This window comes from Xiphias gladius, chromosome 8 (assembly GCF_016859285.1).
Source record: "Xiphias gladius isolate SHS-SW01 ecotype Sanya breed wild chromosome 8, ASM1685928v1, whole genome shotgun sequence".
Taxonomy (NCBI): Eukaryota; Metazoa; Chordata; class Actinopteri; order Istiophoriformes; family Xiphiidae; genus Xiphias; species Xiphias gladius.
In genome coordinates this window covers 13,159,751-13,175,659 of record NC_053407.1, presented here as the reverse complement: position 1 = coordinate 13,175,659, position 15,909 = coordinate 13,159,751, and the positions used below count along the sequence as shown (strand labels likewise).

At 43.3% G+C, this 15,909-nt stretch overlaps 3 protein-coding genes across 5 annotated transcripts; 1 reads left to right on the top strand and 2 right to left on the bottom strand.

Moving 5' to 3' along the window:
* Positions 1 to 209: 209 nt before the first annotated feature.
* LOC120792695 (calcium and integrin-binding protein 1-like) lies at positions 210 to 2,018 on the top strand. Its single transcript, XM_040131940.1, has 7 exons — positions 210 to 384; positions 739 to 773; positions 888 to 987; positions 1,160 to 1,313; positions 1,403 to 1,521; positions 1,661 to 1,749; positions 1,845 to 2,018. The coding sequence occupies exons 1-7, from the start codon at positions 334 to 336 to the stop codon at positions 1,864 to 1,866; spliced, it is 570 nt and encodes a 189-aa protein (XP_039987874.1). The 5' UTR covers positions 210 to 333; the 3' UTR covers positions 1,867 to 2,018.
* A 106-nt stretch (positions 2,019 to 2,124) lies between these two features.
* LOC120792694 (RCC1 domain-containing protein 1-like) lies at positions 2,125 to 4,764 on the bottom strand. Its single transcript, XM_040131939.1, has 8 exons — positions 4,472 to 4,764; positions 4,123 to 4,338; positions 3,853 to 4,018; positions 3,630 to 3,751; positions 3,434 to 3,538; positions 2,696 to 2,866; positions 2,568 to 2,597; positions 2,125 to 2,388 (listed from the first exon to the last, which is right to left on the bottom strand). Exons 1-8 carry the CDS (start codon positions 4,662 to 4,664, stop codon positions 2,231 to 2,233), a joined length of 1,161 nt encoding a protein of 386 aa, XP_039987873.1. The 5' UTR covers positions 4,665 to 4,764; the 3' UTR covers positions 2,125 to 2,230.
* Positions 4,765 to 4,899: 135 nt separating this feature from the next.
* unc45a (unc-45 myosin chaperone A) lies at positions 4,900 to 15,284 on the bottom strand. Of its 3 annotated transcripts, none has more exons than XM_040131936.1 (20): positions 15,121 to 15,284; positions 13,381 to 13,543; positions 11,485 to 11,696; positions 10,750 to 10,925; positions 10,545 to 10,634; positions 10,253 to 10,420; positions 9,749 to 9,917; positions 9,436 to 9,606; positions 8,987 to 9,158; positions 8,522 to 8,822; positions 8,347 to 8,441; positions 8,048 to 8,189; positions 7,692 to 7,832; positions 7,376 to 7,503; positions 7,232 to 7,298; positions 7,016 to 7,129; positions 6,819 to 6,934; positions 6,128 to 6,245; positions 5,883 to 6,038; positions 4,900 to 5,764 (listed from the first exon to the last, which is right to left on the bottom strand). In XM_040131936.1, the coding sequence occupies exons 2-20, from the start codon at positions 13,470 to 13,472 to the stop codon at positions 5,477 to 5,479; spliced, it is 2,916 nt and encodes a 971-aa protein (XP_039987870.1). In that variant the 5' UTR covers positions 13,473 to 13,543; positions 15,121 to 15,284; the 3' UTR covers positions 4,900 to 5,476. The 3 variants fall into 3 exon arrangements, with proteins under 3 accessions (XP_039987870.1, XP_039987871.1, XP_039987872.1); XM_040131937.1 differs by having other exon boundaries at positions 11,485 to 11,677; positions 13,381 to 13,458; positions 15,121 to 15,283; XM_040131938.1 differs by lacking the exons at positions 13,381 to 13,543; positions 15,121 to 15,284 and adding an exon at positions 11,804 to 11,987 and having other exon boundaries at positions 11,485 to 11,677.
* Between the last annotated feature and the right edge of the window lie 625 nt (positions 15,285 to 15,909).

The following is a 15,909-nucleotide window of genomic DNA, read 5'->3' as shown; positions in this document are numbered from 1 at the left end:
ACATGTAATGGAGTAGAAGTATAAAGCAACATAAAATGGAAATACTCAAATAAAGTACAACTACTTCAAATAGTACTTAAGTACAGTACTTGAGTAAATGTAACAAGTTACTCTATTGGTCACAATATTTCACCAGTTGGTTGTCTAACTTTTGTCAGGATAACAGCTGTTTGCATGTACGTCACTATAGAAACCGTTACGTCGCTAAATACAGGAAAGAGAATGCGATAACCAGAAACCGGAAGTAAGCGTTGTAAAAACAACTAGTTGTTTAGTAGGTCGGTGAGTAACTATTTACAACAAGAAGTAAATCTGCGATTCGAAAGTTTCAATATGGGAATTACAGCAAGTCAACTTGGGAAGGATTTGCTCTCAGAATATCAAGTAAGTGCCCCGAACAAAGTCCACAAAAGCCGATATTATATCGTTATCGACGTTAATCGAGTGGCTAAAGTTGAGAGCAGTTGTTTTCACGCTGTAAAGTAACTATGGAGGAAAAAGGAAACTATTAAAGCCTTGTCATTAGAACGACAGGATGACTTATTTGCGGTTTGTAGTTGTAGTATTTTCCTATAAATTAAACATAACGTTAATGTCAGAGGAAGCTAATGCTGCTAATGTCAGATAGTCAAACCATGGACGTATTTTTTTTTTTTGGGGGGGGGGGGGGGGGGGGGGGCTGTTTCAGGATTCAGGTGTGACTGTTATCATTCTAATAATGCTTACTTTCCCTTTTAGGAACTGACATTCCTGACGAAACAAGAAATTCTTCTGTAAGAGATCAACTGCATGCTAGACTACAGCCATGTTACCAATAAGAAAATCCTTTTAACCTACCATTGCTTGTTGCAATACACAATTAAGTTGTGGCTTTCTTTTTTGTCCAGCGCTCACAAGAGATTCACGGAACTGCTCACTAAAGATGAGAAAGATCTCCCAAATACAAGAGTACCAATGGAGAGGATTCTTACTCTGCCAGAACTCAAGGTAGAGTTAAATTTAAGGGTTCAACGGAGGGAATGTGGAATTATGTCGGCTTGCTAAGTGGTTGTTTTCAGTGTTCAACTAGGATTGTCCTATGCTTTGTGCATTCTGAAGTGCTTCAAGTACTGATAAACTGTACTGACCAGTATGAAAACTGTACTTGTTCCTGTCCCAGTCCAACCCTTTCAGGAAAAGAATCTGCCATGTATTCTCAACATCTGAACTAAAAGATGGAAGCCTCACATTTGAGGACTTTCTGGATCTTTTGAGTGCCTTCAGTGACTCTGCGACTCTGGAAATCAAATCCCACTATGCATTCCGTATATTTGGTAAATAAGATGATTACAAATGGAGCGGGTTATTAATAATACATGTGAGGCTTTCAATCCGTGTAGTGAACATATTGATATTTTTTTAGACTTTGACGATGATGGAACCCTTGATGGTGGTGATCTGGAGAAGCTGGTTAACTGTCTGACCGGGGAGACTGATGACACGAGGCTAACTACAGAGGAAATGCGACAGCTCATCAGCAATGTGAGTTCACTAAGGCTTCTCCTCGTTGAAGTTGTATGGAAGAACACTAGATGGTTATAAAAAAAATAGCCAGTGGATTCAGCTCCGTACACTGATGTGTCACTGGGCCTAACAGTTCTTTCTTTTGTATGTTTTTTAGATTCTTGAAGAGTCGGACATTGACAAAGATGGAACTGTGAACCTCTCAGAGTTTCAGCATGTCATTTCAAGATCACCAGATTTTGTCAGGTAAGCAAAAATCCGATTGTTATTACCGTTATGTATTTTACTCAACACAGTTTTGTTAACTTTAACTGCAACTTCATATGTTCATTTCTCCACAGTTCTTTCAAGATTGTGCTGTGAAGACCTCCAGTGGGCTGTGGAAGTGCATCAACCTTTAATTCTCATACTGTGGTGTTTAATTTTCAATTATTCGATTTTCGATATTCTTAAATTATATTAACCTGTGGATTTTATCACCTTAGATGTATAATATTAGCAATTTAAAACCCCTATGTTTTTTTTTATATCTGTAAAGCAAATTTTAAAAGTTTACAAAAAGTACTGAATTACAGATTTTTCTTTTTTTTATAGACATACAAAAAATTAACTTATCTTCATTACAATATATATTTAATCCAAAGTCTCCATATATTTATTGTGACAATTTACACTTCTGATATGTTATCTAAAGTCCACTGTTTATCACTGGGATTCTATTGTATTTTTAAGAGCAAGCTACTTCCTCCTTGACGACGGCAGCAAAAGTGTTCCACGTCCCGCACACTACATCAACTACACACATCTGCTGCTCCCTAAAGAATTCCACACGCTGGGGCTCATCTGAACTGGTTAAAGTCTGGTGTCCAAGTTGGCCGTATTCACCTGAAATGATAATAGAAGGAAAGGTGCACAGGGGAAGTTCAACATATACTGACATATCTGACCATATGTCCTTTCATTACATTGTTATTTGATTGGTGCTGCTACAGAGAGTGTTTTTATCTAAATGTAACATATTTGTGTAAAATGGACTTAGGTGTCAGCTCCGAATTCAAACTCACCCCAGCCCCAAGTGTAGAGGTCACCTGTTGCTGAAATTAGAAAACATGAGATGAATTTGACAATGACACTCACTTGTCAAGAAATGTGAATCAATATTATACACCCATTTTTAAGAGAGATTCCTTACTTGTTACAGCAGCTGTGTGGCGGGAGCCACAGCTAACTGTCCTGATTTCACATGACGGAGTGACATCCAGCAGAGCCGGGAATGCCTGGATCGATATAAATACCTCTTCATGTTCCTCTCCCTTTTGTGGCTCGTCACCAGGAGATTCGTTGGCATCTTGGCACAATGCTCCTGTTCAGTACAGTAAATGTAACTGAGCTTTTACTGCTGATGATATTACTTTTAAGTGGCTACTACAAGCAACATACATGATATTATACTAGAATTACAGGGATGGTTCATCCATGGATGCTAAAGCCTCTCCCGTACCTGACATGCTATACATTTCAACAGTCTGTATTCTTGCAAAGGAGGTGAGATATCAGCTGTGGCTCATCCCAATACAGTGAAACTTGATGGCTTTCAGTTTATGCTTCTCAAAGTGCCAAAAGATACATTTGAAAAACTCAAAAGTGACGTCGAATATTATGAATCCACTGGTTTCAACCGCTTTTTCCTGTTCAGAGGTAACCAATTGACAAGCATCATTTGAGTTTTGTAACTATTAAACATGCCACACAGAAAACAATGCCACTGGACGTTGTGGTGAAGTACACCTCAGCAGATCGGACAGCAATCTATGGATTGATAGTTAGCACTGTAGGTAAGAAGAAATATAAGATAGATTGTGCTTGGGATTGAAATGTCCCTTTACCGTATTTCTCGAACCATGCACATTCCTTGAGGTAAAGGACGAACCTGCTTGTTGGCTCCTTTGCTGCTGCGGCGCTTTCCTCAGACCTCGTGATGGAAGTCCAAGCTGGCCACTCTCATTCCAGCCCCACACATAAAGGTCACCCCCATCTGTGAAGCAAAGGCCATTTAAGGTTTTTTTTCCCTTTCAAGTTGAGGGGGGTAACCCTTTTCACTGCCAACATCTTTGCATAATGTTTACCACTAACGCAGACGGAGTGCCAGCCTCCTGTAGCAACACAGCTCATTGGCATCCCCCAGAGTGCCTCCACCGCCGTGGGCTCCTCCTCAGAGGTGAGGCCTCCGTGCCCCAACTGACCATGACTGTCAACAACAAACACGAGTGCACAAAAGATGAAAATACGCATTAGGGTGCTATTGCTCAGCTTCCCAATAAGGGACAGATGTGTGAGTATTAGCTCTACCTGCCCAGTCCCCAGGTGTACACAGCTCCTGTGGCACAGAGAAGGATGGCGTGCTCTGCTCCCAGGGCCAGACTCTTGGCTCTCAGGTGTGGGGATAAGGAGCGGTAGAGGGGAGGTTTGGTGGCTATGTAACCCCCAGGTACCAATGGGAGATTCAGAAGGGGTCCTGGAGTAAGAAAGCAGTCGGAAGTATACTGTTGAGCCTCTGACAAACCATGCAACATACTTCCGATGTCTGTCAGCAGTACCAGATATTAAAATACACATAACCAGAGCTCTCCGATTGGGCTTTTATCTCCATGCTCCATGAAGGAGTCTTCTCTCTCCCCTGGAGGTCCCAGGACTCGATCCTGTCCGGGAAAGCGAGGGTCAAGAACAATTCACTGATGACGGCATCTTTACACCCGCGGCTCTCTCCCACCGAAACACCACAGGACTCATTGGCGATGACTGCCCCGAAACCCGCCAGGCACACGCAGCTGTCACCTGACAAACGGGGAGCAAAACGACACATGGCTTAACATCTATATTGAGAGTGCGGTACAACAGACGCTTTCTGTTTGTGTTCTAGTTAGCGTGTCCAAACGGGGCTCGCAGGGCTGATGGTGAACGGACTCACCAACCAAATGCAAAGATGCTCTTCGACTCCAGCTCGCTCTGATCTGACTGGTCTCCAAGCAGCAGCCCCCGGTGAGCTCTGTGGGACTGACCACTTTGACTTCCCCGGCGACGTCGCTACCGGCCCCGTCAATCGGTTTCTCGCGGACACATATCTGGCCGAATGCGTTGAAGCCGAACCCGAACCACCGCATTGAAAACGCCTCGCCTCTGCCCCTCTCTCGCAGAAACGCTGCCGAGCCGCGCCGCGCCGCGCAGTTGTCCGCGAAGTTTGAACACTCGTGAATGTAGCACCGGGATGGGCCGAGCTGCGCATGCGCTCCCGTAATGCTGCAAAAACGACCCGACTCTTGAACGCGCGTGCTTGGAGACAGTTCTGGTACCACATCTGTCACTAAGAATGAGTGTACTCCGCAGAGAGGTGACCATGACTTTTTTATTTAACGCAATTAAAGCACCGGGAATGTAGTGAGGTCGTGACACACGCACGCACACAAAATACTGCAGGTGACTCAGGTCAGACATAATTAAAAAATAAAAAATAAAATAGTGTGAACACTGTCAAACGAAGCAAAAATTATATTCGTGGAATAACAATTACAAGTAAAAATTACAATCTTTAGTAAAGAATGTATAAAATGGACTTCCTTATTGGTCTTCAAGCTGATTATACACGTTTAGTGGATGTGCATGAATGAACAGAAAATGAAGATGCATACAATCAGTGGAAAAGTCACGTGACACAGCAGTCAAACCTCATGTGGAACAGTACACGTCTACGAGAATCTGCTTGTTTTTTAATTATACCTTTTTTTCCCCCAATAGATTCCTTATTGCTTTTAACTGTCTTTTGGTTAAGACACACGAGGCTTTTAGGATCAGCGTTTATCCCTTCAGACCAATAAACTGATCTCCTGCAAAAGTGAAATGACTTCACTGGTCCCACATTATACTCGAAGCACTTTAACATTGCCAGGAGGCACATCCACACACAACAGCTGTGTTTTCAGGGTTCAGTTCCTTTGCCCTTTTCCCTCCCTTCTCTGCTTCTGATGATGCCATAATCCACGGCCTTGTCCAGACAGTTCAGAGCTATCTTGGATACCGGCTCTGGCGTGTCCTCTCCTCCCTTCGCCAGGACAGACAAGATCTCCAGAGCTTCACTCTCCATGAGCGTCTCAGCCAGGCTCTTCTCTGCTTGCATCATGTTCTGAACAATGACCACTCCACGATGACGTAAGTCGGATATTTCACTGAGCAGCAGCGCCTGTATGATCTCTAGCCAGTGGGTTGTCTGAGAAGAGACGGCAACAGGGAGTCATGTGAGCCAAAAGCCAAAGCCTTTGTAGTAGGTGACAGTGCTGACTTGATCAAGGTGTGGGGACAGTGAGCTGCTGCAGTGGTGGACTTACTGTTCCAGGGATGCGGGCGCAGAGCTCAGGCTGCTCAGCGGTCAGCATGGCCAGAGTTCCTGCAGCAGCTTTCCGCAGCCTCTCATCCTCCTCTCCGCTATAGAGCACGAGCAGCTTCAGCCGATCGTTCCCTGTTGCCAAGTACAGCTTCTGCACCTGAGGACACACCAAAAAGCCATTACTCTTAGGTCAAGTTTTTGATAAATTTCTGCCAAATAATCAGTGATTAATAATGTGTGTCTTACCTCTGTGCTTAAAACCAAATTACACATGCACTCTGTGGCAGAAGCTCGGACCAGGTCGTGCTCCTCAAACATGTAGCCTTCAATTTTTGGCAAAGCCTTCTCTTTTATGATCTTTTGTCTGTGAAACAATATACTTATCAATACAGGCAGATACTCTAAACATGAATATAAAATTGTGATGTCAGAATAAGAGAAACATTATGAAATAAAGTAAAAGCTTCGAGACTTGAAAGTTTTGAGCTGATAAAAATCCAGGAACAATAAAAAAAAAAGGAATGTGGTAGCAACAGGCAGGTCTTGCATAGTCACATACCTAAAATATTTAATTACTATGTGAATACATTAAAATAAAAAGCTTTCAGCATTCAGAGGCATTAAAGACTTTCATCTTGACTTGCAATTTGCTTGTAAAAAATTTTTACTGGACTGAAAAAGCAGAGGCATGACTAGGTCTTTCCCCGGAAGACCTGAAATCAGCTCTGGTAAGAATATTTTGATAGCAATTCTATTCATGGGAGCCAAACCAGAATCCTGTGTGTTTATGAGTTAAAATGGCAAATTTGCTAAATTGTTGAAAAAGAATTCAACTGAGGTTTGGATTTGCAAATATTTCTGTTATCATGCTCCCATTACAACTGACTGTGTGTTCTGTACATGTATTCTTAGGAGAGACTTCCCCCTAGTGGCCAACCTGAGTCTATCATTGATGCCGGCCAGGTTGGTCAGAGCCATGATTGCCTCGAAGTTCTGCAGCATGGTGCATTCAAGACTTAAAAGACTGACAAGTGGGCGCACCACCTCATAGATCTAAAAAGATAAAAGAGACAAGGTTAAAGAAGACTTTTTACATTTTTAACACTGAAGAGGCTGATTACAGATTCTCCTTACCCTTTCTCCTGGAAAGGCAATCTCTGGGTTAGATGTGATGGTTATTTTTGCCAGGGCTTGTGCTGCTTTGATTTTCCCTACATCTGTGTTGTCGGATGCCAGTGGGATCAGAGCCTGTGGAGGAGAACAGTAAACGCACATCATGTAAAACTCCGAAAGCCGGTTCTTCAGATAAGTGCGCAGTCTAAACTAAGGATATTTATCTTGGCGCTCTACCTTTCCTCCACCCTGTGCCACCACTGTGCCTCTGTCTTCCTGTCGCTCCACCGAAGCCAAGAACACCCTGCCATGAGAAATGGCATTAAGAGAAAATCTACAGAGAGAAAAGCGAGTGAAAAAGACTTACTGCCATTTTCTAACCTGGCGATACACTCTCTACAAGCCTCAGTGAGGGCTGGACTCTCCTGTTTCACCATACACACCAACGCAGACACCACGCCAGCCTCCAGCAGCTTCGCCAGCCTTTTCTCCACATAAGAGGGTGCATCCTGACACACGAAAAGACCGTCAGGTTCATGTAAAACAGGCACTCCTTTCAGAAAAACTATACCTGTAACTTAAATTTTAAGAACAGCTAAAGAAACAGGATGAAGTTAGAGTGGTAGAGCTCCTGTGCAACATTAAAGGATTATTGTGTGGTGTTAGTTCTACATGAAGAAAAAAAAAAAAAAGGTACCTTGGGGTGCTCCTCAGGCACATGCTGCTTTGCATATTTGGCCAGCTCCACTAGCTGAGGATCTGGCTTGTCCACTTCATAGCTGTTGGTGCAATTCACTAATGTGGAGCCGACAGCAAAGAGCACCGTCTTATCCTCAGACTGCAGGAAAACAGAGAAGAACAAGGTTGTCAATGCTATTCCCAGTTAACACAAGTTGACTGTCACGCTGATGATTTCAAATACTACATAAAAATAAATGTCACAGTAACCGCTAAGACCCTGTTCTGAGAGGAATCTGACTTTATAATTGCCTTCTATTGTCCATGTGTCACAAGTATTAAAACAAGTTCTACCATTACAATCCTGAATCCAACCTTTGCTAGTTCAAACATGGCCAGCAGAGCGCTCTTATCTTCCACTAAGTCCTCCTTCACATCAGCATCAAAGGTGAGGTAGGCGAGGCCTTCTATGGACCACCGGCGGGAGGCTTGGGGCAGAGACTCATTACACAGCCACCTAACAGAGAAAGATATATGGCTTGTTTCTTATTTCAAATCCAAGAATCCACTCGGTATCTGTCGTTTTTAGTCATGTTACGCAACAATGCAGACCATGCCTGTCACATTTCTCTTAATCTACACCCACGTTCCAAATTGAACGCAAACAGACATACTTCCTGCACTGCTTGGCAAGTTTCAGCGTGGATCCCTCTGCAAACTGCTTCATGCTGAAATCAGTCCCTCCTGCTGATCCAAGCTTGCACAGACCCTGTGTAATAACCCACGGGATAGAGTTACTTTTATCTTTATTTAGAGATGTTCTTTTCTCCAACTGTCTGCAGTACTTACCACTAGGGCTCTCACACGTATCCTGTCATTCTCGCTCTTCTTGTAGAGGTCCTTCAGTAGTGTCACTCCGTTGGCTGTGATAAAGGAGGCTCTCTTGGCCTTGCCTGCAGCATGGATAAGAGCCTCCACTGCTACCTGCTGGTGAGTTACATCTTCGGAGGCACACAGAGAGATCACTGCGTCCATCATTCCTGACATCTCCAGAGTTCTGTTACCCACGTCGCTCGGTCCTTGGAGGAGCACCGATACTGTCTGGATGGCTCGCAGCTTGGCATCTAGGCCCGGTCGGCTAAAGTGTTGCCTAACCAAACAAACATCAGATTAGGACAATTTCTCACAGAATACACTTTTTTTGGCTTATGGTCTGTAATAATGATTTTAAATGTTTGCATTATTGCAGTGCTAAGCATCTCTAGTAACAGACACTTTGGAAGTTAGTAACTCAAGCTTTGGTGGTCAACTCACTGAACATATTCTTCACATAGTTTGTTGAAGTTCTCCCTCTCTTTGTCACTCTTTAGGTCATCGTAGAGTTTGCTAAGCAAGACAGAGCAGCTCATGTGGGAGTTGTCTGTCAGAGGTGGTCCTTGTGAGAGCTCAGGGACTGTCCCAGCCACCTCCAGGATTTTCTTCAGTCCTGCAGGAGGACAAGGACTTCATTAATCTAGCTGCAGTGGTGCCAGATAAAACTGGTGTCTGAATGTCTGAAATGCGCTTGGAGTAGCGGAAGCCATAGCCAAATTTCACTTGACATTTGTAAGAATAGAATATATACTTCTACCCCTTCTTATGGTAATGCAGCCATACTGTAAAAACTGAAAGGGGTATGTCTGGTGGAGGGTCTACGGCTGTTTTGTTTTTATCAAAGCATAAGGGTGAAAGATTATTTGATTACATGCAGTTGTGTTTCATACCCTGGTCTATCACCCATAACGTGAGGGAGTTGTCAGGGTTTTTCAAAGACTTGCGGGGTACTTGTTTGACCAGGAGGTTGATGGCGCTGTCTCTGCCCGGCCCTGACACATTAGATGCTGGCATCATTCCCAACAGATGCCGCAGCATTGAGCGTAGCTCCTTGGAGGGTTCTGTGTCAAATTCGCACAATCAATTACCGTTGAAAGCACAGGACAGGCAGCCGATACACAGAAAAACGTATTTGTTATACTGTAGGTAAACTTTCATGTGTAGCTAGCTCCAAATATAAACATGATCATAGTCCAAACTCACCAGGAAGTATGGCTTCATCTTTCCCTCTGATCTCTCTTTTCATGCCCTCCGTCAAAGCCTCAAACATCACCTGCAGCAGGTGGCAGGCAGCCAGAGACACAGTGGAGGCTCCTGATCCCATTACTGAGCACAGCTGCTCCATTCCTAGCTCATTCACTATAGCCATAGTCTGGGAATAACATAGAATACATCAATTTCAGCAGTAAAAGGAAGAAATTGGTAGGTGTTACTGGCATTGGGGGATACAGTCTCCTGACAGACATGGATGAGGATATATATCAACATCTGCTGAGAAACTGTGCCAAAGCAGATTAACCATGAATGGAAACAGAAATGCAGCAAAATTAAAAGGAATAAAAGTACAACTAAGAGCAGCATCACTATGGATACACCTCCTGTTTTATCTGTGTATTCCAAGGAAGAAAATACAAGTTTACGTCCCTGTTAATAAATGAATTTAAAGATGATGCAATGAATAACTTAAGAAGAAATTATTACACTTACTCTGGACTGATGCCCTGTGCACAAACCAACCAGAGTCCTCAGAGCAGAAAGGACCACCTCCTCCTGCTTTGAGAGTAGTAGTTTCTGAATCAGCTTCACTCCATCGTTACGGAAAATCTGCTCAGCTCCAGCCTCTTCTCGAGATAACACCACTAGATTCTGAGCAGCCTGAAATTGATTAATGGACTATATTATTTTGGTCTACTACAGCTTTACAGATGGATCAAGATAAATAAGGAAAAATCAAAAAAAAGCGAGAATAACAGAAGTTTGTCTAATGAGCCATCCTTACCTTCTGTCGATCAGAGTCTTTTGCAGAGGCATCTAAGAGGAGGGAGAACATCTGCTGCACACGTGCATCTGTGGAGTTTACTTGTGCCGACTACAGGATTCAGAGAAAAGACCCTAATTAGCAACTGTTCCTTCAGGGTCCACTTTCAAATACAAGAACCCCATGACCCTTCATCCACTTTATTAAAAAAAAAACATTACATCACCTTCTGATGGATCTGTGCCCCTAGCTGTCTGAGCAGATCCTGGAAGGCTTTGTTTTTGGGCTCCAGCTGAGCACACCTCTGAGCATCCAGAAAGGCCTGGTCAAGTCGACCAAGTTTCTGAAAAGCCTGAGCTCTCCGGAACCTGGCCTTCACATCACCCGGGTCAGTATCCAGAGCTGAAAAGAGTGGCAAACATGACATTAGTGTGTACATACATAAATCCTCAGCAAGTTAAACGGACAGTTCATGCAACAATACCCAGAACTGTAGTAAGATCTATTATCTCTTAACTACAGACATACAGTAGTTGGAAATAGTTTATTTCATAAAAGATAGGACAGTTATTGGATATACCTCTGTATAAAGTGTTTCTCAGTGTAAGTGATTACACCTGAGTGTGTATTATCATGAGTATCTCTGAGTATCATATTTGCCAACGGCTTCTTTAGGTGTAGCTTTCTAATATTCCCCTCTTTGGCACTTAAAGCACCACAAACCAATTCAGGATCCCTGTCTGGAGCGAGTTTCAGACCACAGCATGTCCAAACCTTAGCAAGTCACAGTGAAACTATCTGAATGAACGGACTGCAATCCAGATACAAGTAGGCTTAAGTGCGTGCTTAGGTGCACTGTCCCTTCACTTTTTTCTGCGGTCCATCATGAAAAAATGTGTGTTTTTACTCATTAACCTTCTGAACTCTCCACTACACTCCCCGCTGCAGTGATGCGTCCCACCTTTGGAGGCATCAGCCTCTGCCTTGCTGTACTCCTCCAGCTTGAGGTAGCAGGCGGAGCGGTTGCGGTACAGCACAGCGCTCTCTGCCTGGCTGTCACTCAGCTTTAGCGCTTTGGTGTAACAGCAGACAGCGCCCTGCACGTCTCCTGCCTTGAAAAGGGTGTTCCCCTCCTCCTTCAGGTCTGCAGGGTCCTGGGTTAAAGAGAAGAAGCTGGCAACAAGGGCTCAGGATGACAGAGAAAAAATGCTTCGATCATATGTATCTGGATGAAATCTGCTAAGCTAAATATGCAAAGCAGCTAACTGTTGCTACCTTACCTTTTCTTTTTCATTCACACTCATTTTCGGGATGCTACAGACAATAAAGCGCTACTTAGAATCGTGAATAGGTAGTTTAATTTTCCTCTACTTGGTCACAAACACCGCCAACTTTAGCCAAACATGTTAGATTTTGCGGCGCTTCCGGGTGTCCGGAGCACGTTGAGGACGTTTACGTACCAGCCCCGCCCCCTCCCTCACGCTCCATTACCATAAAAGGAAGAGAGGAGCAGCGCATCTCTGTCTCCATCTCTGCTTTATTTGGTTACGTTTTCATTGTGTGCTACTCTTCAGTTCACACAGACACAGAGGGTTTTATCAAGATACTCATGCAATAAAAGAAGAGGGGTTCTGAAAGCCGGCAATGAAAGGTTTTAATGCATTCAGCTGTAAGGCGTATTTTAATGTTTTAGGAGGTCTAAATGCTTAGTGATTGATGAATTTAAACCTCTGCAAGGCATATTTTATCAGCATATCTGTTAAGTATGTTTTTTATTTATAGAAAAAAATAAAACAACTATCACAACAGGTCTGTAGCCAGCCTTTGAGCTTCTGAGGTCAAACTCCCCCACTCGCCAAAGAAACGTTTGAACACCAAGAAAACCTATAGCATCTAAATTTTTTGCACTTGACATTTTTTCATTTAACTCTTAAGTTATATCTTCTGTAAATGTATCTTTCTGCAAAGCAGGGTTCTTCTGTGAAAAAGCATAGGCCTCTTTCACAGAAAATATTTTGACATGTCACAGCAGCAAAAGTACAAGGGTAAAAAAATAGAATTAATGATGGTTGAATTACATTTAGCTGCTTCAGTTTCAGGGACCTGGTATTGTTAGTGCTGGCTCACTGTCACACTGTCATGGCTCACTGGGGCACTTGAATGGAACAGAATCATTGTTAATGTTTTTAGTAACACCTGTGCTTTTCCTATTACGACAATGTCAAAATGCCCCTCGTTTAAGAAGGCTTCTTTCCGGAGGGGAAGTCTTGCACAGTGTTGAAAATGCTGCTTCAAAGAATTCGGCAAGCTGCCAGGAATATATTTAGGGCGAAAAATACTAATTCCACTCATTTATTTAAATTTAATTTAACTGTTTTGCTTAACAGTTGCATTTAAAAACATTACCTGTAAAGAATATCACAATCAGCCTTCAAAAGCCCACCAAGTCTGATTTCTCTGTAATAGTAGAATTGAAGCTCGTCTTCAGGTTACTACATTTTTCAAGTTTCTAGAAATAATACAGATAAATTTAAAGTGGTTTGCTCAGCTGTAGCAAACCAAAAATGCTTTCATTTCTGTTGTTCTTTGGGTCAAAGGTAAAAATTTAGTGCTCTGGATATATAGTATATATTATATTATATATTATATACCCAGGACTACCACTTTGTGCCTGCATTGGAGTGTCCCTCACAGATGAAAACCACTAAAGGAAGCATTCTGGTATGATATTTCCTGCATCAGTCCCCCTGGGGACTCTCGTTTACCTGGACAGCCTAACACCATTGTTGTGTGTCCTCTGTTGCCGGGGAGACAAGGTGCTTCCCTTTGGGCCTCAGGTTCACCTGTTAAGACTCACATTACCACGGCAGCTCTCCGCCTTTGGAAGAATATCCAGCATGGACAATTGGCGTGTATCTCCTGAAGGCTGGGCTTGCTGTGAGAAATCATACAAAACAGATCCACAGGAGATCGACAAAGCTCAGTTCCAGCACCAGGGACCCGAAGAGAAGAGCCCCAGTCTATAATCAAAATGAAAAGCAGCTGTGTAAACATTTGTTCTTTGTCATGACTTTTTGTGAGAGATTGTGCTTTCAGAACAGGATTCTGTCATTGCTGGTGTATCTTATGGTACCAAAACTATTTTTCAACGTGGAAATAACACTCTGAATCACCACCGTCGTACACATCGTTTTGAACGGTTTTGTTGATGCCGGGGAAAGTTATCAGTCTCTTCCAGCCAGCACAAAACCAAAACAATAGTTCAATAGGTATCTGTTCCTGTCATGTCCCACACGGTCTGCTGATTAATTATTGAGGTGCCGGCTAAGATCCTGTTTCGATAAACACGTAAGCAGTTCCTGAATGATCTATCAAAAGAACTCGCCTGTAAAGCATCATCACATTTTCCACACTGGGCTCCTCAGGTGTCGTTTATCTGCCCGGTGGTTGTCACTCAATTAGGCTGGCGTTTAGGCTTTGGTGACAGAGGGGACAGCACAGTTTGAGCCCCTCTGGCTACAGGCGCGTGGCTCAGACACGGCGGTAGCCAGTACAGTGGTCCCTCTGCAGCAGCATTATAAAAGTTGCATGGTGACACAACAACATTTACCTTAGAAAACAGCCCCTACTCTCAACTTTTAAAGCTCTGTAGCGATTACACCAAACACAAGTGGTGCCTTAGAGAGACCTCCACCAAGGTTCAAAGTAGTTATTATCCTACTTGTCTTTGACTACTGGAGATCTCTATTATACCGTCCTTTGGGGGCACAATTTTTTTTTGGTTTGTTTCTTTAAATTATTTTTTCCTAAATTACAGCAAATCGTTTCACTGAAAGGCTGCCACTGCCACGGCCCGCTGATTGCACAAGAGGTGAGAAGTGGGCTATTCTTTTCTGGATTCCTCAGTCTCCTACACAGCGATAAGAAAGCTCTTTATTTCAAAAGGTATATGATTAGTTGCTATTCCAGCATGCCACTTTTGAGTAGTTTCAGTTTTTTTTATTTTTGGGAAAAGTTTCGACTTGCTAACAGGGCTTGTATAGGTCTTCATTTCAAATCAAGTTATTCAAGTGTGACTTCCATTATCCATTATTCCGTGTGGATTAGAAACAAGGTGTATCAAAGCACATGATTAAACAACTATCACTATGTGATTCTTCTTACTTATAGGCTGTTAATTCTGCAATGGAAAACAACGTCAGTCAGCCACATATAATATCTCGATCAGTAGAGAAAGTTTCCAGTGTGTCTTTCCAGATACAATGTACCCGTTCTTCAGGACAAGATACAGACCTAGCTGTAAATAATTCATAAGAACCATGTCTTTTGTGGAATCGAAGCCCTTGTATGAACATTAATATGATTCATGACAGTCTGACACTATTCTGTCTCTGAACTGCTGAGTGGATTGTTCTACAATAATTAATTAGCACTAACTATTATGGGTAACTGGGTCATGTTAGGCGTAACACCAGTTGGCGACAGTGTTGTAAATGGCGCTGAGGACACGGGCTTTACGCGGGTTGCTTCCACTCTTGGTACACGTGTCTTATGTGACTGTGGGTGCTTGGGTAAACATTCATAGTTTTATATTCACCGTGCTTTTGTCATCCGTTGCATTGTTCACCTCGAGGCGGATGCTCTGGCTGACTGAGGCCACCCCTGTGCGTTAAGTCCTTATATTCATGCGATCATCATTTAGGTACTTTGTGAGCTCATGCTGTGTTGCAGACATCCACGTACGCCCACTGCATCCAATCGTCTGGAAATTAAAGGTTGGTGCATTTGTTTTAAAACCTGCTGAAGCTGCTGGCCAATCATTGACTGATGCGCAGCTCCTCTCTTCCCATAAGCCTTTGCAGGAGCTCAGCGGTCCTAGCTGCTAGGCTAGCTGCTGGTTCAGATGGTAATCCTGTCAGCCTGGCGCTGGAAGCGAACACACACACACCGCTGCGCACTACACTCTCCCGGATTACTCTCTTTCGATGGGTAACGTCCGTTTTTGTTATTTTGCCCCCCCCCATTTTGTTCACAAAGAGACAGGGTCCCGAGATCGGGCATGGATGTTAGCCGAGGTTTACATGGGAAGTGAATGGTAAGCCAGGAATGTCGGACACGTATTGTCTTAATGTTAGTAAAGCAATACTTGCTATCGCCTGTAACGTTAGACATAGATGTGCCGTACAGGCAGCACGGGCTTTTTCACGGGTGCAGACAGACAGACAGCCGTGACCGCTGTTCGCCTAGATTTACCAGCAGATGACAAACCTTTTACCAACGTTCACTAACCAGCATCTGAGTCTTGAATCTAGCTCGCAAACCAGTCGAGTTGATGTGGTAACTGGCACGTCTGGGTAGCTAGTGCTAGCTTGCTTATTAGCATATT

Excerpts from the sequence above, each read along its gene's own strand:
- LOC120792695 (XM_040131940.1), top strand. The coding sequence starts at position 334 with ATGGGAATTACAGCAAGTCAACTTGGGAAGGATTTGCTCTCAGAATAT. Across the intron at positions 385-738 it reads ATTTGCTCTCAGAATATCAA|GAACTGACATTCCTGACGAA; the intron begins GTAAGTGCCCCG and ends TTTCCCTTTTAG. Across the intron at positions 1,750-1,844 it reads AGATCACCAGATTTTGTCAG|TTCTTTCAAGATTGTGCTGT; the intron begins GTAAGCAAAAAT and ends ATTTCTCCACAG.
- LOC120792694 (XM_040131939.1), bottom strand. The coding sequence starts at position 4,664 with ATGCGGTGGTTCGGGTTCGGCTTCAACGCATTCGGCCAGATATGTGTC. Across the intron at positions 4,019-4,122 it reads AGCCCAATCGGAGAGCTCTG|GACCCCTTCTGAATCTCCCA; the intron begins GTTATGTGTATT and ends TTCTTACTCCAG. Across the intron at positions 2,598-2,695 it reads CCACACAGCTGCTGTAACAA|CAACAGGTGACCTCTACACT; the intron begins GTAAGGAATCTC and ends TTCTAATTTCAG.
- unc45a (XM_040131936.1), bottom strand. The coding sequence starts at position 13,472 with ATGATTTCTCACAGCAAGCCCAGCCTTCAGGAGATACACGCCAATTGT. Across the intron at positions 11,697-13,380 it reads CGGAGAGCTGCCGTGGTAAT|CTTCTTCTCTTTAACCCAGG; the intron begins GTGAGTCTTAAC and ends CCTTGTTGCCAG. Across the intron at positions 8,823-8,986 it reads CTATGTGAAGAATATGTTCA|GCAACACTTTAGCCGACCGG; the intron begins GTGAGTTGACCA and ends TTGTTTGGTTAG.